Raw genomic sequence first — 25,718 nt, 5'->3', positions numbered from 1 at the left:
CACACACACGCCACACACTACAAACTGCACAAACTTGTCACAGGCCTTTCCTCCTGTGATTAAGCTCTGGAGGAAGGAACATGGGCATTGTCTAATTGGCAAGTTTGCCTGCAACTGTCATATCAGCAGACTATTTCTTTCAATGCAGGAAAATAGGATGGTATGCTTCATGAATTGAGAGTGCAAATTAAATTTTCCATCAACCATAAACGATGCTTTTTCTTCCTCAGATTTGGAGTATAAATGTCTGTGTGGTGGGGAGAGGCCATTTGGAAAAATATATAAATCATTATAATACTCCCTATTATCATCATTACGGCAAAAACTAAGCTATTCATGGCTCCTTAACGAATCATAAATTTTCATTTTCTTGCACATTAGTGGCTGCTCAAAGTTTACCCCATATGACAATGTGTCCTATTAATTTCTATTAAAGCGTGGGTGATAGCAGCATTATTGATTTGAAAGTGTTCTCAGCTCTGTAAAATTACAAAATCTACCTTGAACTGAGTATTACATCCTAAGGGTCTGCACTGGAGTTTCACTCCAACAGGAAAAGTCATTCCACTGCTTCAAAGTAATAAGCCATACCGGTAACTACAGCATAAACACCTTGTTACTTAGAGCCAAACACTTGTGTGTGTAGGAGACCGTGCCTGGGAGTGTATGGCCTGTTGAAAAGAAGTCAAGCACTGGTTTAGATTTGTGGTTAGATAGTTCTAGATTTGAGGAGGCGTTACCAATTCAATGTGTACTGTAGGTGAATGGTCATCTGATGATGTTTCAACCTATTTACAGAAGTCATCTCATTTCATTTTTGGAAAATATCTACAAAAGTATGGTGAGTAACAATTGGTTCTCAGAAAATGTATTCACTCTAGCCAGACTATGAAAAATAATTACAGTTGTGCTTCAAAACAAAGGATATAGCATGCCAGTATCTGCAGTATACAGTGCTGTACCTTGTAGCCAAATATCTCACTAGGCTGAACATTATAAACAAGAACATTATGGAGACTGTATGTGTGTGTGTTTGTGTGTGTGTGAAGTGTGTTTGTGTGTACTGCTTCCTACTTACAGCCCAAAGATAAAAGAATCCACTCACTGCCTAACGACAGCAGCTATTTCTCTCCATATTTAAAGAACAAAGCAAAATGCTCATTTCGAAAGTGTCAGTGATGAGAAGAGCTCTCCGTGCAAGGCTGTCATATGTACAGTACATGTGGTTCTACCTATCTTTTGTGGGAACACTGTCATGAAAAGAAGCATTGAAGACTAGCTTCCGTTATCCATGATACTTCACAGGAGGCGTTTTGATCATTGACCAACCCACACCAGATGACCCCCCCACACACACACACACAACACACAAACGCACACAGCCTCCAAATTAGAAGAGAGATTAACATCACTGTGTGTATACCCTCACCATCCCTATGTCCCCACTGCACAATGTCATTTCCATTTCACAGCTCGGCATGAACTCTACTAGTGTTAAAAAGGCAAACAGGCCTGTTAATTATTTGCTGGCTCTCCAGTTGCTCGGCTTTATTTAAAAAAAAAAAAAAAAAAAAAAAAAAAGAAGAAAGGGCAAAAATAAAATGAAAATGAAAATGAGGGACCAGGAAAGGCTAAATCTGTCAGCGTTTAGCTCTCATTGATCGCCGTCCTCAACTGACCCCACCCTAACTAGCCACCCACCCACCCACCCAGCTGCGGCACCACACCCACGGCGCTAGCTCCCCTCCTCTGCGCACCCGACATTTTCAGGAACGGCCACCGAGCCTGGGTGGCATGTAATTTACTTTTACAATGCTTTCACCAAGGGGATGAAGCATTTAATGAAGAAGCAGTGAGTCATAAAGTAGGCCATTCGTGGGCCGCGGCATCTGCGGCTGATGGGGAGAGATTGGAGGTGGAGCGGTGTGTGTGTGGGTGTGGGGGGGATGGTTCCCCCCATGTGACCCTGCCATAAGGACACGGCAGAATTGAGCAAGACTCAAGGAACACCATAACGCTGTGATGGATCACATGAGGTTGCTCTGCGCACTGCAATCTTCCAGGCACTTTTGAGCAGGCTGCTTCTATGAAAGCCTTTTCTACAGATGCTCGAGACTGCCTATTCAGAACTATATGGTGACATAACATCTCTCCTTACTTTGAAATATTAGCCAGAGAAATTTCACATCTGGTGCTTTTGATGGCAATGGATTAAACATATAGTGCACATACTGCATAAAATACTCACCCATATGGTCAAGCTAAGGACATTACCTTACTGTACATGCCATATCTAGTTCATTTATGATCTTGTTGTTAATAATGTGCTATATACACACTTTGCAGATGCAACATATTTCTTTATTGCCTCTACATCTGTTGCCTCATCAGTGTTTCAGCACTAAAGGTTCTGTATGAATCAAGGCTGAAGGTGACCATCAGCATGTAATGAATCTAAATTTAAATAATAGCTGATTCTTTGTCCATGGGGGATACATACAGTTAGACTACATTTTGTGAAGTCTTGCTGAGGACCTCGACTCCAATACTCTGAATTCACACTTATGAATGAGCAATATGTTGTTGTTGTATTCTTTATGGGTTTAATAAGTTTGCGAACCAACCTTTTCTGCCCCTGGGGTTGGGGTCACAGCCAGCTGTGGTTCAGGGGCATTACGGACAGCTTCCTGGAAGGCTACTCCAGCCTCAGCGACCAGCCCTGGGGAACAATGCCTCACAGTGAGTCCAGCAAACAAGCCACTGAAATATTTAAAAAGAAACTTAGAGAGTGAGGGAAGGAAACAAGAATAATGTACCTGGGAGATTTTGTATGAGCGTAACAAGATTATGGAAACAAGAGTGGACTTTAAAAATATGGTAAAATATTTCAGGTGGAAAACAACAGGCAGCCAGAGTGGAAGCAACAACACGAGTTGGACTGATACGTACATAATAACACAATCTGTCTCAAGCATGGCAATAGAATCCACAGGAAATATTTAATATGTGACATACATTGTTAGGGGTGTTGTTTTACAGATGTGATTCTACGCTGTAAACATCCTAACAGGTAATGGAGAAGCACTATTAACAAGTTACTGCAGCTGTACCTGGAAGTATCTCAATTCAACATGTGGAAAATGTCCTGTGTGTTCCTGAACTATTACTTGGTCTGATGTGATCGGTCATGGAACACCAACTCATAAACCCATTTGACAATATAATTTTCTTATTATTTGAGTTTATTAATCGGCATTTGCTTCTGCTGCTTACTATACAAACACTCTCTACGTGAAAGATTAAGACTGCAAGCAATATTACTATAAATTCCATGTCTAGTTTAAAATCCCAGCAGTCTGCTGAGGAAGGGAATCCCTGAAGGCTAGCAAGGCAGCAACTCTATAAATTAAAGTCCTGAAATGTCCCTGTACTCTGTTGAACGTACCTATGTGCGGATCAGATGAACAGCACATAGGAGTCTTTGTTTCCCGTTTGGCATCGCGTCCTACCGCAACCACAGAGAATTTCTCTCTCGAGCCCCAGAGATGCTTATGCAATGCTCTGTGACGCTGATGACCTTAACTATGAATGGTCTAGATCACCTCTTTGATATCCATTGACTTCACTTGTTCACTGTTACTTTAGATTTTATTGTGAGTTGATCCAACTGAGCTTCAACGAATCCCAAAAAAAAAAACAGGCATTTCTAAGCGATTGCCGCGGGTGGTTCGGTTCAGCTGTCTGATATTTTTCATTTCAGCAGACAATTGTCAAAACCAGAGAACACAGAGAGCATGGAGGCACTTTTTCCTCGTTTTATTCATCAGGAAAATTTGCCTCTCAGCCAAGTGGCCAGAGTGTAAGCGAGAGTGCACGCTCACACAGACATGTTGATCCACGGTCCACACGTCAAACGCAAGCCAATTGCTACTGACAAATTTATTGAATTAAGTCGGCATCCATCCCCGTTAAGGGTGGGAGACATATTTATTGGTTCATGTTCTCCATCCCTGACGAGATCCAGTTACAGTAGGAGAATCCCAAATGCGACAAAACATGACAGGAATACTAATAGAAATGAAATCAAGCTTAGCCAAATTACAATGGATGCATCAGACCCTGCCTGAAGGCCACAGCACTCAACGTCCACATGGCTATTTCCCCTCTTCTGCTGGTTGCCAGTGACCATAACAAATAATGACACAATTAAAGAATAGTGCAGGACATTATTAAAATGGTCTTGTTATGACCAGAGAGCAGCTCACTCAAACTTCCACTAAAAAGTGGGGGACAGTGGCACACAGGTGAGCTGAAACTATGGCCCCGTTTTATTCTTTGATTAGCAGCATTAACAGTGCTGACATTCGTCAACCATGATGTCTGAGCTTCCTTCTTTTTATGGCCTACTTATGACAAGATGTAATGTGGGATAATTATGGAGACAGGACCCAGAGGTGGATTAATTTGACGAGAAGCCCATTGAAGACGGATGTTATTTTGCAATAAAGTTTGGAATACCCTCTCCAACTCTATATGTCATTAGTTTCTTCTTCTATGTACCACCATAACTCTTCAGCGGTTTCTTTTGTTAGTATAAAGTCATTGGATTCAATTACAATAACAAAATTCAACACTTGTGCATCTATTGCTTCCAGCTAATGAGATAAGACATCTAACATGTGATCATGAGGAGTTTCAAATGGACACAGATATAAAAAGCTAAAGTGCTGAACGAGAAACTCGGCTGATGTCAGCTTTCTAATTTTACGATGGCAGTCTGCGCACAGTCGGCAGCAGTTGGTCACTACAGTGTCTGAAGAACAGCAGCAGACTGAAGATTGTGGTGGTCAGTTGATTAGAACATTCGTGGACTTGGAGGTCATGCTGCTCCAAAGCCAGCATGAGGAGGCACTCTGAATTCAATTGACCACAACGCCACAGACTATTACATGAGCTGTTGAACATCAGAGCACGTCATTTCTTTTGGAGTCTGTCAGAACAAAAAAAGCCCTTCTCCGCGGCCAACATCCCCTGGCCTGTCCGTCCTTCAACTCCCAACACAGAGTCAAAAAGAAGCTTTTAGGCCACATTTTAAGACCTGTGTATAGAATGACAACATCATGTATTCACTGGAAGTGTACTGGAACACTGTGGAGAGCAGGATCTAAGAATACACATGCACGCTGGCAAACCTGCGGGTCTGAGATGGATGTCCTACCAAGTCATGCATGAGGGTCAGGAGTGCAAGAAGCATCAGTGGTATCTCTGGAAATGGCATGACATTTCCAGCACCAGGAATCCTGCACATTCCACAATAATGTTATGTTTAATTAACAGAGGCTGTGTTGAGAACGCCTACCCCATAAATTATGAAGCAGTTAGAATTACTCAGAAGAAGATGGTGCAGCCGCATGAGCTTTTGCCAGTGGTGCAAGTTTTGACTTCCATTAAAAGAGTGCTCAGGGCGATGCATTAGTGTGGATTATGTGAATAGGGGTTACAGTTGGGGGAAAAAAGCAAAAACAGCACAGAGGAGAAAAACAAAGTATGAATAATACATGAGTAATTAAAGCCCGATTTAAAAATGCTGATCTCTAAAAGCCCCTCCATTCAATTGTGTTAATTAAGCAACAGGAAGTATTAAATTCCACCGTCTGGCATTCAAAACAAATGAGACCAGTCCTCTTAGGATCATGGAGAGCTTTTAAGCAATGCTATCCGTCATATAGTGAGTTAAATCAAATTGATAAGTCTGTCTGCATCGCATCCCCTTCCCAACAAAGGCAGACAAGAAGCAATATATGACATGCGACTGTCATTGCACCAACACAGGCCCTTTACTGGTTGTTCTTGGGTGACAGGGAACATGAAGGAAATCAAAAACAGACGGTGAGTCTCGCTGAAAATGTAACTTAGAATCCAGGAACAGTTTGACGAGTCTGTCAACAGTGTTCATATGACACAGCTATCCAAGCCAACTTCTAACAACCCAGCAGGTCACAAAGCAACCTTATTAAAAACAAAATGCGGGAAAAAATGTGTCTCTCCAGGTACAATGTATGGCTTTACTGACCTCACCTGATTCACCTAGTCCCCACACACACCCAAGTCGTACAAATACAGAATACAGAGACTACAATTAACACAAATTAAATGCCTGCTGTTGATTATGCCTGATTCTATACATAGAACAATCATCTTTACTATCCATTAATACATTATTGTTTGTTCAAAAAAAAAAAAACAAATATGCTCAGTATTAAAAATATGAACACGCCGTCAAATATGACAATCAAACATTATCAACTGCAAATATCATCATTGCCCAACTGAGAGCATCAGGTGGACATATTCCCTCAGAGGGAGCAGCTGGTGCAGCTCTAATGCTGGCCTTACCATGCAAAGCTCTGTAGGCACAGCCCAAGCAGGCAGAGTTGGCCACATCAATGGTGTACACCGGTGCATTGAAAACATCCGAGAGCACCTATAGAATGCCAGTGAAAAGGATCAGATAATCATGGAAATAGGCAGTTAAGAACAAACAGTGATCTGGGTGAGACAAGTAAGGGATAATGTACTAGGTAATATGTTACTTTACAACATAGGTGAACATTTGAAAGCATTTGAAAGAAAAGGCAACACGTGGTATTTTCCTGTTCTGTTAAGCCTAGCTGGTATTGAATATAGAGAATGCCCATTGGATCATGGACGGATTATGAACTTTTGAGCCCCTGGGCCCAGATGTATTAAGGGCCCCCCACTAATTGTCGCATATTTGTGTTTCAATTTGTTTGATGTGATTTCCTATATTCTGGTGGATTTTGGGGATGGCCAATACTTTAATTCAATCAGATTCATAGCCTACATCGTGTTGATATTGAGGCAAGGATTCCATGTAATGGCTTGGGCTTCAGGGCCCCCTGACCCCTTGGGCCCCTGGGCCTGGTAGGCCCGTGCAGTAATATCCCTGCATTGGATAGATTGCAAACGCTACAGTAGTTTGGTAATGATGCCATGTTATTTCTGCTGATCTCTTCTTCTTTTTCGTAATTGCTTTAGGACAGGGAGGCAGTGAACACAACATATCCATGTTGTGAAATGTAGCAGTTGCAATAGCTACTTTTCATTTTAGAAGATAAAGGCCTATTATTAGATGTTAGAGATGCTAGGCGTTAGAAACAAATTTCCTAGCAGGAAAATGATGGGGTGCCAAAAAAGCAATTTCATACCATTAGGCATAAAGTTTCCCATCATGTATTGATAGTGTAATTACTGCTCAGCCTTACATACCCTCCCTTATACACTGACTGCACAAAATGAACTACGACACAATAAAGTATCCCTGTTTGTCACAGAAGCAAAATTGTCTCTGCTATTAAAACCATGTACACAGCAGATATGCCTCACTAGCAGATGCTATTCACATACATTCATGAGGTAAACACTGGAACAGTGCACACAAATGTCTCCGCAAACTCTTCCTCCATCACGCCTGTTCTCTTTTTTCTCGGTCATGCAGCAGCCTAATGTGTGGGAAAGCAGGTCGGCAGAGGTCTCAGTCCATTTATTGTAAATCAAACCCAAACACAGCTGGGCTCCTTCAGGACACACGCCGGTCAGATAGAATTAGATTCACAAGTAACCTCGGGGAAGAACACATACTGTACATGTATACCAACACCGCAGATGCACACTACCCTGCAAAGCTCCACATGCAGCTCAGGAGTAGCTGAACAAATGATATTGTCTTAAAGGAGGAAATCCGGCGATTTTTCACATAGATCTTTTCTCAAGGTCACCGAGTATTGTCAGTACAAAAAAAAAAAAAAAAAACGTCGGTTTTATTTAGAGTTGCTGCAGCCAGCAACTAAGTATATAAGTATAAGTATATATACAGTACTCTTTAGATCCCGTGAGGGAAATTTGGTCTCTGCATTTATCCCAATCCGTGAATTAGTGAAACACACACAGTGTACACACAGTGAGGTGAAGCACACACTAATCCCGGCGCAGTGAGCTGCCTGCATCAACAGCGGCGCTCGGGGAGCAGTGAGGGGTTAGGTGCCTTGCTCAAGGGCACTTCAGCCGTGCCTACTGGTCAGGGTTCGAACCGGCAACCCTCCGGTTACAGGTCCGAAGTGCTAACCAGTAGGTCACGTCTGCCCCAAACTAACGCAGTCAAGCAGCTAAAGCGCTACACTCTGGGGGTATAAACATGGGGGCTCTGTAGCGCTGTAGCTGCCGATTGTTTTCGTTTTTTTCGTACCGACAGTACTCGGTGACCTCGAGAAACGGAGATCTGTGAAAAATCACCGGATTTCCACTTTACATAAACTCAACAAATGTAACAGGAGACATGCACAAAGAGCAAACACAGGGAATATGACCAATGATTTTAAAGATTTTATTTACGGTCTTACCTGGAGGATGTCCACATTTGAAGATGCCCCACCTGTGGCCAGGACCCTGGTACCAGGTACTAAAAACAGAAACAATGAAAATGCACAGGTTAAAAACAATAGGATAAGCAAAGAGGCGAGTTTCATTCCGTTTTACACTTTTAAAGGGACACCAGGCAACGTTTTCACGTTAATTACTCATCTTCGTAAGTCGGTATATGGTTAAATGACTCATTACAGGGCGAATGAAGACTCTCTCGCCCGCCCCTACTGCCTGTAGGAAGAATATCCCGCTTGCAAGTTCAGTGTATCGTACCCGCCGACCGAAGCAGTTTCAGTTTACATCCTGCATCCACAGCACAGAGGCAGGCTAACGAAACGCTAGTGATTGTTGCAAACGTGTGTATAATGGCAGAGCCAGCGAAGAAGCAGCGAAAACCCTTGACGGAAGACGCAAAGAAAAGGAAAAGAGCTTCAGACCGAGAGAGGGGGAGTTTCGTAGCGAAAAATCATCAAGCTTGCCTGGTGTTCCTTTAACAGATTTAGGGGGGAACTGGAATATGTAGTATACTGTAGATGACAGATTTCCTGAGAGCATGTGGCAAAGATTAACACTGCACGGTTGAAAGATTTCCAAGCACCACCATTTCACAGATGAGGCATGGCATGATTCATTCATTACATACAATCCCCTCCACCCCCGTATCAGCAGGGCTCTGAACGCGGGTCTACGGAGGCAACATTCAGCGGGGCTGGTGTTGTGCGATCCGCCGTCCCTTGCTGCCAGTGGCACAACAGGTTCTCGGGCCCGGCTGAGAGCATCATTACTGTACACTGTGGGGGAAGCGGAGCTGCTGAATTAGTCCGGCGCCGCCCCATGAGTGGCCGATATGCTGTTTTCAGCTTGTTAATGGGAGCGGGCTGCCATATGGAACAAAAGCTCACGCTGCAAACCCCACCCAGGTAGCCCTCTCCCTCCCTACATCCCTCTCTTTCTCCCTCTCTCTATGGGGTTTGCTCACTGACCCTGGGTTTCTCGCCTCTCCACCACAGTGGGGTTATACAAATCGGCACAAGACGATGGTGTGTGGGCAGACATTCAGTACCACATGAAAGTGAAACATGCGAAGGAGGCAGCAAAAAAGGGCACAGCAATTATGCTCCCGCTCTCTCTCTCTCTCTCTCTAGTCTTCCTTCACAAAGGCATTAACATAACATACACCCATGAAAGGAAAAATGTCCCCTCCTGCGTGCACTATTAAAAACAGTCACGCCAGTGATTGTAGCCTTGGGGTGCCAATAGAAAGTGGAATGGATGCAGTATATGCCTTCCACAATTGATTTGCTGCTTTGGCCCCTCCAAGCACCTCCACCCCACCCCACCCCTCGCTTCCATTTCACAGTGACCATCAATGCTGATAAGTACGGTTCGGTGAGAGGTTGTGAAAGAATAGGAGTGAGAGCCAGAACGGAAATATCTCTCTGCAGAAAACCACAAACATGATTATAGCTTTGAAAGAGACAAATAAACCCTGCTGTGACAGAGTACAGTATATGGTCTTTAGATGGAAGGTCGTCACTATTTCCCTTTCTCTGTATATACAGCTCCCATTGAAATCTGTTGCGATCAAAAGACTAGAATTTCTGGTGAAATCTGAACCATCTGTCTGGGAGCAGAACAAGAATGAAGTGAGGAGCTGAGGGACTGAATAGCAAATCATCCACCATCCCACTTTCTCCTTTGGGGAGTGGAGGCACTGATGAAGGCCACTGGGCAACCGCTCTGTCTGATTAAAACATCGTATGCAGGTCAGCAGCTGGGCATGAGCATTTTGGCCTTTTAGCCTTTGGGCAGGCAAGAGAATGCTGCCGAGTGCGTACCCCTGAGCTGACCACTGAGCGGATCATGGTGTCATCCTATGGGCTTTGAACAGGACCGAGAAGGGGCAGGCATGTGTGTCCCCCGCTCTCTGAATCATGAGAGCAGGTGTGCAGGGGACTCAGGAGTGCACTGTGTAAATACATGCCGGTCAGTCCAGTGCTGTTGGACACAAGGCCTACTGGAGGGTTTTCCCAAGCGCTCGGCTTCATGGAGGCAGCATTCCGCTGCATGTGCATTACAGGAAACCGCTGCATGTGTGGAATGATGGAGCGACTTACAGACGGTCCTCATTCATAAAACCTGATGCACTCGTCCTTCTGTCCATCTGCCCGTCTCTCTCGCTCTCTTTCTCTCTCTATTCACCTTATTCCGCGCGCAAACATGGGGGCGCAAGCTTTGCCCACATTGTCTCCGAACTTCCGATTGAGCAGTACATCCATTGCGATACATTGAGATAGCAGAGCTCTATCGAGATGACTGGCATCATATATTATGGGTCATCCTAAAGTTAGGAACGTTTATTTAGGATTTTGGTGACTTAAGACATTTCTGTTATACAGCTTTCCTATCTGAAGTTAGGAAAAAACTGACTTTGGAGTGGCTTTTCTGTAAGTTAGCCTCGCTATCCTCTTCTGCTGTGTTATCCCAATGAAGCTAACTAGACGTAGCTAGCCGACCGGAAGTTTAAAGACAACGTGGAATTTAAAAAAATGGGCGGGGCTGAATAAGGTGAATATTCCCTAAGTTATAGTACCAGAAACATCCCATGCAGGCCCATGCACAAACACATCTACACATATGACACCAACTAAAACTTCTCACGGTGGTTTGGTAGTGAATAAATGCATTGAGGAACATGCTGGCGCAACTGAGTCTCTATTCCTACATGGGCACGCTGTGCAGAGGCCACCCTGGGTGCTTAGGTATCAAAGGGACGAGCCAGGAGGCTCCACACGGCCACACCGATACCTGCTGGACTGAGCAGGGGGCGATCCAAGCAGACAGTGAATTATTTAAAGGCCAACAGCGCAGATGCATCAGTAATCAATGTCCCTTATACTGGAGGGAGAGCATGTGTGGCTGCGTGAGTGAGTGTGTGTGTGTGCGTGTGTGTGTGGCTGCGTGAGTGAGTGTGTGGCTGCGTGAGTGAGTGTGTGGCTGCGTGAGTGAGTGTGTGGTGTGTGAGTGAGTGTGTGTGTGTGGCTCCGTAAGTAAGTGAGTGAGTGTGTGTGTGTGTGTGTGTGTGTGTGTGTGTGTGGCATGTTTGGCTTTGTGAGTAAGTGTGTGTGTGTGTGTGTGCATGTGTGGCTGCGTGAGTGTGTGTGCATGCGCATGTGTGGCTGTGTGAGTGAGTGTATGTGTGTGTGTGTGTGCGCATGTTTGGCTTTGTGAGTGAGTAAGTGTGTGTGTGTGTGTGTGTGTGTGTGCATGTGTGGCTGCGTGAGTGTGTGTGTGCGCATATGTGTGGCTGCGTGAGTGAGTGTGTGTGTGTGTGTGCATGCGTGTGGCTCAATGTGTGAGGAGTGTATTTTAGGTGGCGTCGCGCATGTGTGTGTGTGAGTGTGTGTGTGTGTGTGTGCATGCGCATGTGTGGCTGCGTGAGTGAGTGTGTGTGTGTGTGTGTGCGCGCATGTGTGGCTGTGTGAGTGAGTGTATGTGTGTGTGTGTGTGCATGTGTGGCTGCGTAATTGAGTGTGTGTGTGTGTGTGTGTGTGCATGTGTGTGTGTGTGTGCATGTGTGGCTGCGTGAGTGAGTGTGTGTGTGTGGCTGACTGTGTGTGTGTGTGTGTGTGTGTGTGTGTACATGTGTGCATGTGTGGCTGACTGTGTGTGTGTGTGTGTGTGTGTGTGCATGTGTGGCTGACTGTGAGTGTGTGTGTGTGTGCATGTGTGGCTGACTGTGAGGTGTGTGTGTGTGTGTGTGTGTGTGTGTGTGTGGTGTGTGTGTGTGTGTGTGTGTGTGTGTGTGTGTGCATGTGTGGCTGACTGTGTGAGTGAGTGTGTGAGTGTGTGTGTGTGTGATGTTCCACATGTATTCGGGTAGCTATGGGCTCTTTCATGTACACCCACCCACACGGTCATAAATGTATGGACTGACAGAGATGAATGGTGGACCTACAATATTAGAAACATCACACTCAGATCCAAACCCAGAGACCTTCACACAATGAGACTACATTTTATTCAGCCTGTACTTCCCTTTATTTCTTAGATGCAGTGAGGCTGGCCTTCAAAAAGATATTCTACACATACATTCGCACAAAGAACTAGAATATCACATAGCCATTGATATTTACTAAGAAGGGACCATTCACCACAGAGTTCAATATTGATGACTATTGATGGCCGGCCTAGTTTGTTGAAGAGCGCAGAGAGGAGAGGAAAAAGTGGCGGAGAAGCCGAGAGTGTATAAGGGGAGCAAAAGAGGTCATTACAGAAAGATCACGAATAAAATCAAGTGAATGCATCAGAAGAAGAGGGTCACGAGAGAAGAGGAAGGAATATGAGAAAACACAGCAGAGCAGACCAATTGACAATTAGACAAGAAGACCCATAGACAGGAGTGAATAGAAAAAGGAGACCAGACCAGAACAGAGCCAGGGCCTGAGCACTCACTGATTTTGTAGCCCAGTTTTTCGGCATGGACCCTCTTGGCCAGGAACTGTCCCTCCACCAGGGCTCGGATTTCCTCCTCACCTGAGAAGCCCTCCACCTGTACGGGGCCCAAGCACGAAGGGAGACTTTTTGGTCAGGAGACAGGGGACGATTCCCCGTCCACACACAGCCAGCCGCTCCTATTGACCACATTCTCACCGAGGAGCCCCCTGACCTAATCTCACACAGCCACGAGGACATCGTATGAGCAGTGCACCTCAGCTCAGAAGCCAGTCTCTCCATCAGACACAGCAGCAGAAATCTCTCACAGTGTGACTGGGTCAAATAATTGAATGGTTCACCTGTTTGACTCTTACTCTTTTTATCCATGCATGCCCTCATTGAGACATTATATTTGCTTTTTGGGCCAGCACCTGCTGATTTGTTCATCAGTAAGACGAGCCTGATGTATAACATGCATAACATGACTGCCGCATTAAGCAAGAGTAAGCTTAAGAATAGAGTGAGAATGAAGTGAAATAGCAATAGATATTTTCCATTCCAAGACAAATGTTATCTTGAATTATTATGTGAATGGCAACAATAGAGTAAACATGTTTGTTTTATTTATACTGAACTGAACTGATTTAATTTATACTGAACTGATTAATAAGGAATTATAGTTCAAGATAAAGTTCAAGCTATTGCGAGAGAAATATACACCTAGCAAAACAAACCATCTCTTCCACATCAGCCATGTGGAGCTACAACCATACCAAGTTACATGCGGATTAGTGTACATTTTGTATGTCATCAAAGACCAAACATTTGTGAAAAAAAAAGAAAAAGCTTTTACAAACCCTTTATTACAAGCTGCCTGCATGCAATGGTGGACATAATAAAAGTGACATGACTTGACCAATACACCTATTTGATCTATACTCCTGTGTGGAACCCTTACTGTTTGGTCTTCCTTATTGAACCTGTAAATTCCCACTGCTGGGGGCGTAATCTCCATCGCATCAAAGTAGATGCCTGCAAAAACACAGAAAAAAGCCAAGTAAAAGTGTGTAAAAGTGACCTGCGTCTTGACCGGAGTAATTTGCTCACTCGAGCATTTGCATGCATTAAACCGAATCGTGGATTGGCATGGAGTAAACATGTTTGCCACTCGAGCACTCGTTAAAACCCACTCGCATTCATCTGTCAGGTATGAAATGACAAACACATGTGAGCGAGCACCTAGACTGCCATGATTTCCCACGGGGGTGGACCTCAGGGACCTGGAGAACACGTCCCAGGAGCCCCCAGCGCACGCATTACGGATCCTCTCTCGGGTCAGGGAGCCGTTTTTGAAACTAGGGATGCAGAACAGGACAAGGTTAATACTTTAATTGGGATTCATTGAACATTACATTCTGCAGCAGCAGCAGCACCCCCACCATCCACACACATGTGCAAACAGATGCCCAGTATGCCCACTGCCGGCAGGATCTGCAAGTTTGGGCATTTGCGTTAGGGCCACTCTTTATCTGTTGAATCCCCATAAAAATAACAGCGTGAGGTGTTCTGCCAGGAGGAAGCTGAGGTGAGGAGGGGGGGCAGCTAGTTTGTTGATGAGCACAGAGAGAGGAGAGAGAAAGAGTGGTGGAGAAGCCGAGAGTGTATAAGGGGAGCAAAAGAGGTCATTACAGAAAGATTGTGAATAAAACCAAGTGAATGCATCAGAAGAAGAGGGCAACGACAGAAGAGGAAGGAATTTGAGAAACACAGCAGAGCAGAACGGTCAATTGACCTTTCCTCATCCAACACATCCCTAAACTTCTCTGAATACCACTGACTTCTGAATATCCAAAGAACCCTCCTGTTTTATCTTAAGGTTTACAAATTACTCAAAATATCAAAGGAGGGGTATTTCTAATTCACAAATATCACATCTGCCAGGGTTGCATATTAGATTTTCTCAATTTGCATAGTATCTGGAGAAGAATTCTGGTAATTGGCATTCTTGATATATTGCATTTTTGTTGGTATTGTGGCTGACAATCTGCAAAGGTGTCATTCTGCCATAAGTCTTACTTATTGGATAACATAATAGAGGTAAAAACAAGGACAAAATCTGTCATCCTTCCTTAACTGTAAAGCCTTAATTAAAAGTGAACAGGGAAAGCTTCTACAGAGATATACATATGTAAAATAATACATACGGTATGTAAAATAATAGTTTAAAGTGTTATCAGGAGGACTACAGGGATTGCTTTTCTGTCAGAATACAAAACTAGATGTACCGCATAGCGGTACAAAATATGACCGCCGCTCAGTCCTGTACATCCGTTCCGCGAAAATAAATCACACTTCAATTTGTCTCCATATTTTACTCCATCCCCCACTCTTGAAACTTTTTGTGTATGCTTGTTTGGCATGCCTGAGTGTGTAAAAGCGGCTGCACAGAAAGTACCCTACTGGTGCTGAAAAGGTGAATAGATTGTAGAATAGCCAAAGAAGATGTAGAATTGTTATAAAACCTTTAAAATCTCTAAACAATCACAAGTAGGGCAGTTCATCACAGTTCATCCATTGCAACTGGATTGATGAAAGGTCACTTACACCTGTAGGCTACATTGTATTTGGGAAAAGCAAAAGGTATCAGCATAATGTTATTTATTTATTTATTTTTATGTATTTATAAACAAAAACATCTCTGTCAGTTCCATGCCGTTTTCAACAGCTATCAAAAACAAAGGTCATTTTTGGATGGATGGATTTTTTTGTGAATGTTTCTTCTTCTACATAAGATTTTAGTCATCTTTAGTTCATGTAATACTTTATTGTCAATGCACAAATTAAGTAACAGTAGTCTGAAACGTTATTGTTAATGCACAAATTAAGTAACAGTAGCCTAGTCTGAAACTAAATGCTGTTTTACATCTAACCAGTGGTGCAAATAACTGACATGTCCAAATGGGCCTTGATGAAATGCGCCGCTAGACTGTTCATACACATTTTAACGGGCCAAAGTTGAAGAGCTTTTGTCCGTTATTGTTAGTGCAAATATAGGCTGATTCATGTTCCCTTGCATTGTTTAACTGAGGTCCATGGCTAGTCTGGCTTTCATCAGACCAAGCTCAATCTTTTAAGAAATCAAAAAATAAATAGCGGGCAGATCAGGCTGGGTTCACCCAGCCTAGTCCATAGGCACCGATATTGTTTAATTTTCCGATTGAGATATACACGCTCTGGCTATTCTAAATGCAAAAATGCATCAGGGAGTTATGACAAAACGGTAACTAACAAACTAGATCCTAATAGAAAGTTGTTAGCTTCCCTAAGCTACAGGTAGGATTATAAGGTAGGCCTATTGACAACATAAATTGTCAATAGGCTATGCTGGCGACACAAATAAAATCTCCTTTGAAACCAATGGCTTACGCCTTACAGTATCAAAGCGGACTTAAACTGTCATATCGTTAAAAGTTGTAATAACATTCACGCAGCTCCATGAGTCAAGGAAAGCGCGAATGAAGTAGCCACTTCTAAATGGGACCCACTACACAGTAGCTTAAGGTGGTTTGCTAAAGCAGCCATAATGAAATGAAGGTGTCATTGTTTGGATACTTCATACACACGTGCTTTTTAATTTCACAGACTACAACTACCAAGCTGTAATCAAAGCACATCGATTCCCCTCTCACACCCTGCACGCACTTAAAACAAAATAAACAGGCGTCTCAGTCTCACGCATGTATAGGCAAAACTGTATCAGACCGGTGTAACGTTGGTAAATCTTCCATTGCACAGAATGATTTTGTAGCACGTGCAATAAATGACAGTCGAAAGATACAAACAGTGCTGCTATAAATTTGCTTGGTATAACCGCATTTATAGTTTTCTACAAATGCAATAAATCAAATGCCTCCATCACTCAACCAACGCTAACGGTAACATTACCTAGGTCCTTATTGATATTACAAGATTAACGTACCTGCAGTAAAAACCAAGCATGTCCGATAAACATCCTCAGATTTATTTCGGCTTCAAGAAGAAATGGGAATTACACTTCATGTGAACATCGCCCTATCCTTATTAGATGTTCGCAAGCGGTAAATTACAGTCCTTGTATGAAGCGCCCATTGTTTTTCCAACCCACTTTTAACTTCCAACAAAATTACGCCTCACTGCAACGATCGCGCCATCTAGTGGACAAACGACTACTTTCGCCAATACTGAAAAATGCAGCCATGATTATGATGATGAATATTTATTTTGGCTTTCTTTTAATCCTACTGATTTTCATTTTTACCGGGGGCAAATCACAAATGAGTGATTATGAGCCAGGTTGATGTGGGCCCTTGAGACCAACATACCATAAAAGATTCACAGAGAACTGTGTCTGCCCTACCCTCCTTTCGGGGGGTCCAGTCCAGCGGGGGGCTGCAGATGAAAAATGACGGTTCCATGCTATCCATGTGGGGGTACATGCTCACCAAGTTTTGTGTACCCGGTCTTTCAGTGTCCCGGGAATCCTTGTTGGTGTGTCGTCACTAAATGTACACATAAATTATTTTATTGTAAGGCCCCCATGAACGAAAGTACACAAAACTTGGCATGCATTCAGAGGGTGTCATAATGATCCTACACTTTTAATTTCGTGCAGTTTTGACCTTGTCAGCCAGAGATATTGAGATGAAAACACCTTTTTTGCTTTTTTAATTTTTGACTAGGTGGACTATACATGAAATAAGTGGTAATGGGATGGGTTGACATGCCTCCTTAAGACCAACATACAAAAAAAGGTGGACCTCCTAGGCCCTACGGTTCTCGAGATATTCACAGAAAACTGTCTCCGGCCACCTAGAGGCCAGTTGGTGTATAGTAACATAAATTAATTTATTGTGTGGCCCCCATGAACGGAATTCCACAAAACTTGGCGTGCATACAGAGGGTGTCATAATGATCCTACACTTCCAATTTCGTGCAGTTTTGACTATGTTAGGTCACAGATACCTTCAATTACAACACCTCATTTTACTTTTTTTGTGTTTAACTAGGTGGCGCTATACATGAAATGAGTGGTTATGGAATGGGTTGACATGGCCCCTTGAGATCAACATACAAAAAAAAATGGTCCTCCTAAACCCTACGGTTTTCGAGATATTCACAGAAAACTGTGTCTGCCCTACCTCCTCCTTTCGGGGGTCCAAATCAGCGGGGGCTACAGATCAAAACGAAAAACGATGGTTCCATGCTATCCATGTGGGGTTACATGTCCACCAAGTTTCGTGTACCCCGGTCTTTCGGTGTCCCGGGAATCATTGACGGAAATTTGGGCATGCGAAAAAAAAAAAAAAAAAAAAAAAAAAAAAAAAAAAAAACAAATCTGACTAAACCTATATGACCGGCGCTTCGCTGCGCGGCGGTCATAATTATGTGAACATAATTACTTTGAGAGAACAGCTACAGAGTAGCAGGCAATGCTCTGAGCAGGGAGAACAAGGAGTTATTTTCCAAAATGGATCAGCAACAATAGAACAATGAAACAGCATTACCGCTGGACACCAAACATATTCCATACTCAATTGTTCTCTAATTGCAAGACTGTTATTACAAGATCTGTTCTCAAGTCTTTGAGCAGAACCTCTACATCCCAGTACTCCTCGGCTCTGCAGGAGAGACACGAACAAGGGAGGAACCCAGTCTTTTATGTCCCTACAGCTCATAATTTCAGACACGGAACATCAGACTTCATGAGGCCACTGATGAGTCCCTTCATATAGACCACTATCAGTCCGCCACAATCTGATAAAATTATTTGGACATGAGGGTGAACCCTTTGAGGCTTCATTAAATTTTAATATCATCATCATGGGTGCATCCACCTCTCTAAAGTCTATATTAATTGTGTGTCTTGTTTAAGGTTGGGCTCTCCCTGCGGTTTTGTCTTTTTTATAGATCATGTGATGTACAAATCATTCAGTGCCCCCTCTGTGCAACAGAAAGGCTGGATATTTTACCATATCAAAGCCATGTAGGACTGGCAGTCCACTGGGTTGCAGAAGATGTGGCCTTCTATGGTAGGATTGGGCTCCTTGATCCATAGGAAGACTGTATCACTAGTACCCAGACTGACCTAAAGGGGGAAAGCAAGTGTGAAACTCTTGGGTCTCTAGTCATGAAATTCAAAATATCACATTACTTCTTTGATCAAAGGCTCTTTTACAGTCAAAGCAACAGGATCATCAAATACAATACATTTCTTATTATGACACATTGCCTCATCGTATCTTCATTTAGCGCTTCTACTAATACACTAACCTACTGTATTTATGTGATATTCAGTTGGCTCCCAAATGACCCTTGTTTCAGCAAGCAGATGCCCCTGATGTCCATGTTCCAAATGGTTAATGATACAGGTCAGTGGTCAGATAATCTACTGCAACAGCCTGTATCTAGCAGCATAGAAGAAATGAAGCTTTGATACTCTCTTGTTCTACATAACGCTCTTCTGTGTTTGCCTCTGATGATGACCCCTTCACCACAGAGAACAGCCTCTGTCCAACCATATAACAAACAAAGTCTTGTCTAAAATTCACACGACTGTCTGATGAAGTGCTGGTTCTATCCACATTTCAGTATGCAATGCTAAAGTGCTTTTTACTAAAAGCCAACCTCTAGCATGTACTGTATGCAAGCTCTGCTCTTTGCCAGGGAAAACAAGATGTAACTTTTCACTGCATCACAGTCCTCTACGGAGGCACATTCAGTGTTATGAGATGACTTAACTATGGTGTGCACATCATTCAAACTATGGAAGTGGGGTTCTATGGGAGGGAGCACATTGATTGGTTCCAGTTCCACATTGATTGGGATTTTTAGTTCAAAACTCCAAAACCAAAAGAAATGATTCCTACTCTTCCAGTTGTTCAAGGTTACCAAAAAAGGGTTTTCATCACTGCAAGCGGAGGATGGGTAATTAGTTTCTTTAACTTTCTTTGTTCATTATAGGAATGTCACTGAAACATCATAAAATATTGCTTTGCATTAAGAATGAAGACAACTAAGAAGTCAGACTCAATTCAAGCATGCCCAGTAATCTTACCGATGCGTTTTACTGCCCAGAAATGTTATTGATGCATTTGAAGTTAAACACAAACGGAATGCCAGTTAGCTTACTGGATTTGCTAAATGTGCGGGCTACCCATGTGTGGCTGAAGGTCAGAGGAATTATTTATCAGTGAGAATTCCAAGAGTGTATGATCCATGCATGATCCATCATTTAGGGGCGAAGATCAAAGCCTGTTCTTTTAACATATAAACTACATCGATCTCGTGTCTCAAAGCACACTTTGATGAAGAGAACAGCTGGAGATATCTACCCCATGAGCTCTTGAATAAATTCTCTCAATACTTGTATAAGTCTTCCATATTGCATTTGCAGCATCACAAAATGTTACCACTCCCGTGCAGTGAATTTGGGTTTGTAAACATGGCATACAGTACATGTACCTTAACCACAATAATGGCATGACTAATGCACTTGAGTTCAAAGAGGACTTACCGCTACATCACCCTCTTGGAGCCTCATTCCTGCAAGGGACCCTGAAACATGAAGCTCAATCAAAAGTCGGCAGCCTTGCTCTTAAGGCACTCACACAAAGAGTGGATAAATTACTTTAATTTAAGGCTTGCACATCTCAGCCATGAGTTACTTCATAAATTTCTACTCGGTCGCAAACTGCCAATATTGCATATATTGCAATATTGATCATTAATGAGGGACATCTATGAGAGATGACATTTGATAATGTTAGCAACTGTGATACAGATGATAAACCTTTGGGCCAGACATAAACGAGACCCAAAGTGTCAAGCAGCATCTTTTACATGTTTTAATTTGGACTTTAGTGGGCGGACTGTGTTAAAATTTAATCATTCCCGTCCATCGGCTTTCTTGGTGACCTTGCAGAAAAAGTTCGATAAATCTCCCAGTGTGTTGTCATGTGCGGGGGGCTTCTGCGAGCTATGACAGGCCCAAGAAAAATGATCCCGCAACCGAATACTCATTTCAATACATCAGGAGTCGCCCGTCCTTTCATTTCAGTTCCTGCATTTCCATCCTGAATCTTTGAGCATGTGCGGGGGACCCACTAAAGTGATACCTACTGTTTCATATTAAAGTCAACACCAGCGGAGTTCTTTTGCACAGAGATAAAAATTCAGCTTGTCCTGTCGAGTGCTTTTTTGATTCTAATTACAATTCAGCTGAACACTCTCATGGTACCTTACCCATAATGCATCCTGGTCGCCCCTGATGTGGCAACCCCGTAGGATAATTAATTGAATGGGGGTAAATTGCACAATTGGATCCATTAATCCATGGGAAATCGCTCATCAAGCTGACCACCAGACACTGTAGAGATCTGGCGGCTGCTATTCACACCCTCTGCTGGGGCGTCTTCGGCATTTTTATTGGCCATAAAGCTCCTTTTATGCAGATGACACCGCTGAGCCAGGATGGCATGGGGTGGCGGGTGGTGGGTGTCAGGGTCACTTCTGTGGTGATCTGCGTCTGGTGCTTTTTAATTGAAAAATGTCAACCCACGTCTACCAAAGAGGCACGAGTGAAAACAGTCTGGCCCTGGGCCAGCTCTTACCCTCTCTCTTTCACACACACACACACACACCCTCCTCTTGGACGGTGGACATGTGTGTTAAACACACCAGAGTGATAGTACTGTAGAATGGAACATTGAGTAAAATGCTGCTGCCACCTAGTGACATCATGACGTTAAAACATCCACTAAATCTTGGAGAATGGCTCGATATCCATCAGAAAGCCAGGAAGTCAAGGTAGAATTAAAACACAAACTAATAATACTCTTCAGCCTAAAGGATGAATGCAATTACAAACATACTACTACAGCTGACCACAACACTAACTGTGTCATCATGGAAAAAGATTCCTATTTACCTGGGTTATCACCAGTAAATGCCACCACCTTGCAGTCCATAGGAAAGCCATATCTCTTCACAAAGTAAGAAGACACATCACCCTGCACAGACAGCCAATAAGTCTCATTTCAAAAACAATGACGATGTTGCACAGTAAAAGAGAACACAGAATACAAAAATCTGTACCAGAACAGCAGTGGATGGGACTGGGGCACCTAGTTTAGCCTGTAGACCAGGAGCTGTGGCCTGAAGACAGGGCAGCGACCACTGTTTCGAGAATATGTCCATCAAGTTCATGCCAGAACCTGGATAACAGAGGAAATAAACAAACAGTTAACGCCATGAAACTCTCTTTGCAAAGGGAATCTTTAATTTCAACCTCATTCAGCTTTAATATACATTAAGAAGTAACAACAAGAAACTGTTTTCAAGTCTGTTTGTGCTTACCGTCACTGTAATCAACCGGTGCATGATCACCCAGAAATATGGAGGCAGCAAAGCTGCTGACAAGTGAAATCCTCTGAAATGAAAATCACACATTCTACAATTACAGAGGGGTACGTCGATCATTTTTAGATTAGCTATAGATTACCCCTTTAAAAACACACACACAGATGCATTCATCATTAAGGCACCAACAGAATATACTCTATATTTTAATAAGAAATTACTTTTTGCTTAAGTAAGTTTGTAAACAATGGCCATTTCAACATTAGATATCCCCTTACCTCTGTCTCACTGTACACGTCAGGCTTTGACTGATGAATCTTAGCGACCTGATTTCCTGTGAAACGCTATTAAAACAAGGCTTAATATCACGTGAATGCATCAACATACATACATATGTTCAGGACAATTATTAAGATAACTGAGTAGACTACATTTTACCCTAACTGAGATTACTAACTAATATTAGTGATTTCGATCCTCTGTGGTTTAGCCATCAAATGAGCACTTCAGTGTGCTGTGTACATGAAAAATAATTGCCCATCTCATGAAACTTCCTGATTGGCTACTACAGGAGTACCATGATGATTATTTGTATTGCATCTGGCAGAGGCCATATACGAAATCTCTAAAGTGACACTCTAAAGCAGTGGTCCCCAAACGTTTTCTTCCAAGGGCCAGCTTACTATGCCTGGCTGTAAGAGAGGGCCAGAGACTCGGAGTATATCAGTAACCATAAATATCTTAGTGCTGTGAACAACAGCAGTCTACCTTAGTTGAATATTCCATTACATTTAATCTATAGGCTTTTGCAATTTAATACCATTGTTAGCTGTGTTTATATTGCCATCATGCCATATCAGTGTAAAATGTAACTCAAATTAAATAATACTAATAAAAAGACTTTTACATTCCCAAAAGTATTAGCAGGTAGTCCCAAAAGTATATTTCATTAAATATGTGTGAACTCTGAACTCTGAAAATGTAAAGTTCTCAAAGTGCTTAAGTGGTCTGAAATGACCACCATTCAACATTTGAACAAATAAAAATAATTATCCCAGAAAGTCCCAGAAAAATGACTTGAATATAAGTTAGTTAGTTATTAACAATTCATTGATAAACTTTTAGAATACTTTGAGCACTGATGCAGCCTCATTGCATTGTTTGCAGATAGGCCTACATTTCATTCCGTTTTTGATAGCAAACGCGAAACAGCGCTAAAACAACCACTAGTGGACAAAAAGAGTATTACATGTGTACTGTTAAGACTCGCCATAGAGAATGAATGGGGGAAATTGCGGAGGTTATAGTTTGACGATGTCGTACTCCCGTGCGGGCCGGTTGCTACTGTATATACCACGGACATGTTTTGGGGGGCCACCCAAAATGAGGTGGCAGGCCGTAGTTTGGGGACCACTGCTCTAAAGTGTCAACTTTAGTGACATTAAGGTTTAAAAAGCCACCTGGAACAAGAAACACAGGGAGGGCATGCAGTTTGGTCAGTAGGCCAACACTGATACCAGAACAGAAAACATAGGAGAGGCAGTGCAGTTTAGTTACCTCTCTATCACTTATTTACTGCATTTCTTAAGATTAGAAATGGTCGCACCTCGTATGCCCGAGAACCAGTGATGTCAGCCAAGGTTTGAGCACATCCTACAGCTTTCTCCAGGTTTGAACACTGGGCTGAAGTACTAGAATCCATCCATATTGGACTGTCTTCAACAGCAAACTGACCCTACATGCAATGCACACAAAACAAACTTTCTGTTTAATCATCTCTAGGGCTGCAACTAACAATAATTTTCACAGTCGATTAATCTGTCGATTATTTTCTCAAATCAATTAGGTGCTGGAGCAATAAAATCAGTGTTTCCAAAAGGCTAATGCTATGTCCTTAAACGCCTTGTTTTGTCAAAATGCAAAATATAGTTTTCATTATGGTCATGGAGGAGTAAGTAAAGCTGAAAATATTCAGGTTTTAAGAAGCTGCAATTAGAATTTTTGACACAAACCAATTGCCAAAATAGTTGGGATTTAATTTAATAGATGATGTCTAATTGTCGATCATCATTACCATCTCTCTATATCTCTCTCTCTCTTTAAAGTTAAAAAACACTACCTAATTGTTTCCCAAACCACCTTTAAATACTTCAGTACAATACAAGTGCTATAAATGCCAGGCAATGGTAAAACTTCCAAACGTTACCATATGAAAAGGCCATCTTCAGCTCCTTGCATGGTAATCAGAATTATGTTAGATTATTTCACCAGTGAATTTGAGGCCCATCATGGTTGCAAGCTCAACAAATATGGGAGTCATTATGTCAACATGAGTTGCACCCAGTAGTTGACGCATTAACCAGCCAGATGCTGGTTCCTGCAGATTCAGTTTAGGAATTGCTTAAAGTAACTCAAGAAATGCTGAAAAGGACAGTGGCAAAGAACTTTGAACACTAGTCAAACTGCAGCAAACAGCCTTTACCTGGAGGAGTTTATGTAATGGCTTTTCTGGATCAAGACGACTAAGCACCTGACAGGCTTCTTTTTTCCAATAGACGCTGCCGTGTTGCTGCATAAAACAAGAGCAGTTCTTCAGTGAAATGACATTCTGTGTACATTTTGGGTGGATCAACTGTTGAAGCAAAATACAAAAGTGGTGGGAGCCACAGACCTGCCCACTTCCAGAGAGGGCTCTAACACAGGAGAAATCAAATCCAGCCGCTTTCATTTTGTCAAGGATCATGTCAAGAGCCTGAAAGTAAAACACACAAAAGACACCTGACTCACTGTTCAACAAAGCTATTGTGCAAAGATTGTACATATGAGCAAAAACAATGTTATAATTCCAGCGCCATTACCTCAGTTACACAATGCATAGCCTACTAACATGTGAACTGTCATTAGTCATTAATGGTATATATTTTGGACGATTTGTTAAACAGCGACTAAATGCATATCACCATAGAATATAGAGAGATGAGGTAGGCTTATACTAGCCTAGAAATCTAGACGCACCCTAGCGGCAGCAAATTACATTTGCTTCCAGGGCTAGTCTAGCAACTCTCCGTTGGTTTGTGAGCTCGAAAAATTAAACTTCTATCAGGCCAATCAAATCATGTATAGAGTCGTTAGGCGGGCTTAACATAATGATTGATGTCAGAGTTGCAACGGTTTGGCTTGAATTCCCTGCTACTTGAAAACAAAGAAGATGGATGTTGCTGTTGGCCAACAGTGTGACACGAGTTAAAGCTTGTTTTAAGTTGGCAAAAGTTTGAAGTAGCCAACTAGCTCTGGTGGTTGGAAAACGCTGTCCTATTGCGTGCAGAGGGAATTTGAAAGACAACCGATTATCCCGCCCCTCGGACTGAGCACTGCGAACGGTGAGTGCCCAGACCCTACATTTTAATGTGGGTCTGGCTCGTCAGGCTAGGCTTATACTGCAG

General features: G+C 42.7%; 1 protein-coding gene across 3 annotated transcripts in view; it reads right to left on the bottom strand.

Annotated features, from left to right (window-relative positions):
- The window catches only part of xylb (xylulokinase homolog (H. influenzae)), a 32,581-nt gene that overhangs the window by 5,518 nt on the left and 1,345 nt on the right, over window positions 1–25,718 (bottom strand). For all 3 annotated transcript variants that reach the window (XM_048265648.1, XM_048265649.1, XM_048265650.1), the window contains exons 4-18: window positions 24,947–25,027; window positions 24,758–24,844; window positions 23,882–24,010; window positions 22,554–22,619; window positions 22,273–22,345; window positions 22,012–22,130; window positions 21,845–21,926; window positions 20,432–20,472; window positions 18,888–19,003; window positions 14,119–14,234; window positions 13,838–13,911; window positions 12,898–12,994; window positions 8,421–8,479; window positions 6,397–6,484; window positions 2,625–2,719 (exon numbers count right to left, since the gene is read on the bottom strand). In XM_048265648.1, the coding sequence (XP_048121605.1) occupies window positions 2,625–2,719; window positions 6,397–6,484; window positions 8,421–8,479; window positions 12,898–12,994; window positions 13,838–13,911; window positions 14,119–14,234; window positions 18,888–19,003; window positions 20,432–20,472; window positions 21,845–21,926; window positions 22,012–22,130; window positions 22,273–22,345; window positions 22,554–22,619; window positions 23,882–24,010; window positions 24,758–24,844; window positions 24,947–25,027 (1,323 nt within the window). The remainder of the gene's footprint in view (window positions 1–2,624; window positions 2,720–6,396; window positions 6,485–8,420; window positions 8,480–12,897; window positions 12,995–13,837; window positions 13,912–14,118; window positions 14,235–18,887; window positions 19,004–20,431; window positions 20,473–21,844; window positions 21,927–22,011; window positions 22,131–22,272; window positions 22,346–22,553; window positions 22,620–23,881; window positions 24,011–24,757; window positions 24,845–24,946; window positions 25,028–25,718) is intronic.

This window comes from Alosa alosa, chromosome 16 (genome assembly GCF_017589495.1).
Source record: "Alosa alosa isolate M-15738 ecotype Scorff River chromosome 16, AALO_Geno_1.1, whole genome shotgun sequence".
Lineage (NCBI taxonomy): Eukaryota > Metazoa > Chordata > Actinopteri > Clupeiformes > Clupeidae > Alosa > Alosa alosa.
Note: the sequence above shows the minus strand (reverse complement) of the source record. Positions and strands in the feature narration are given on the sequence as shown.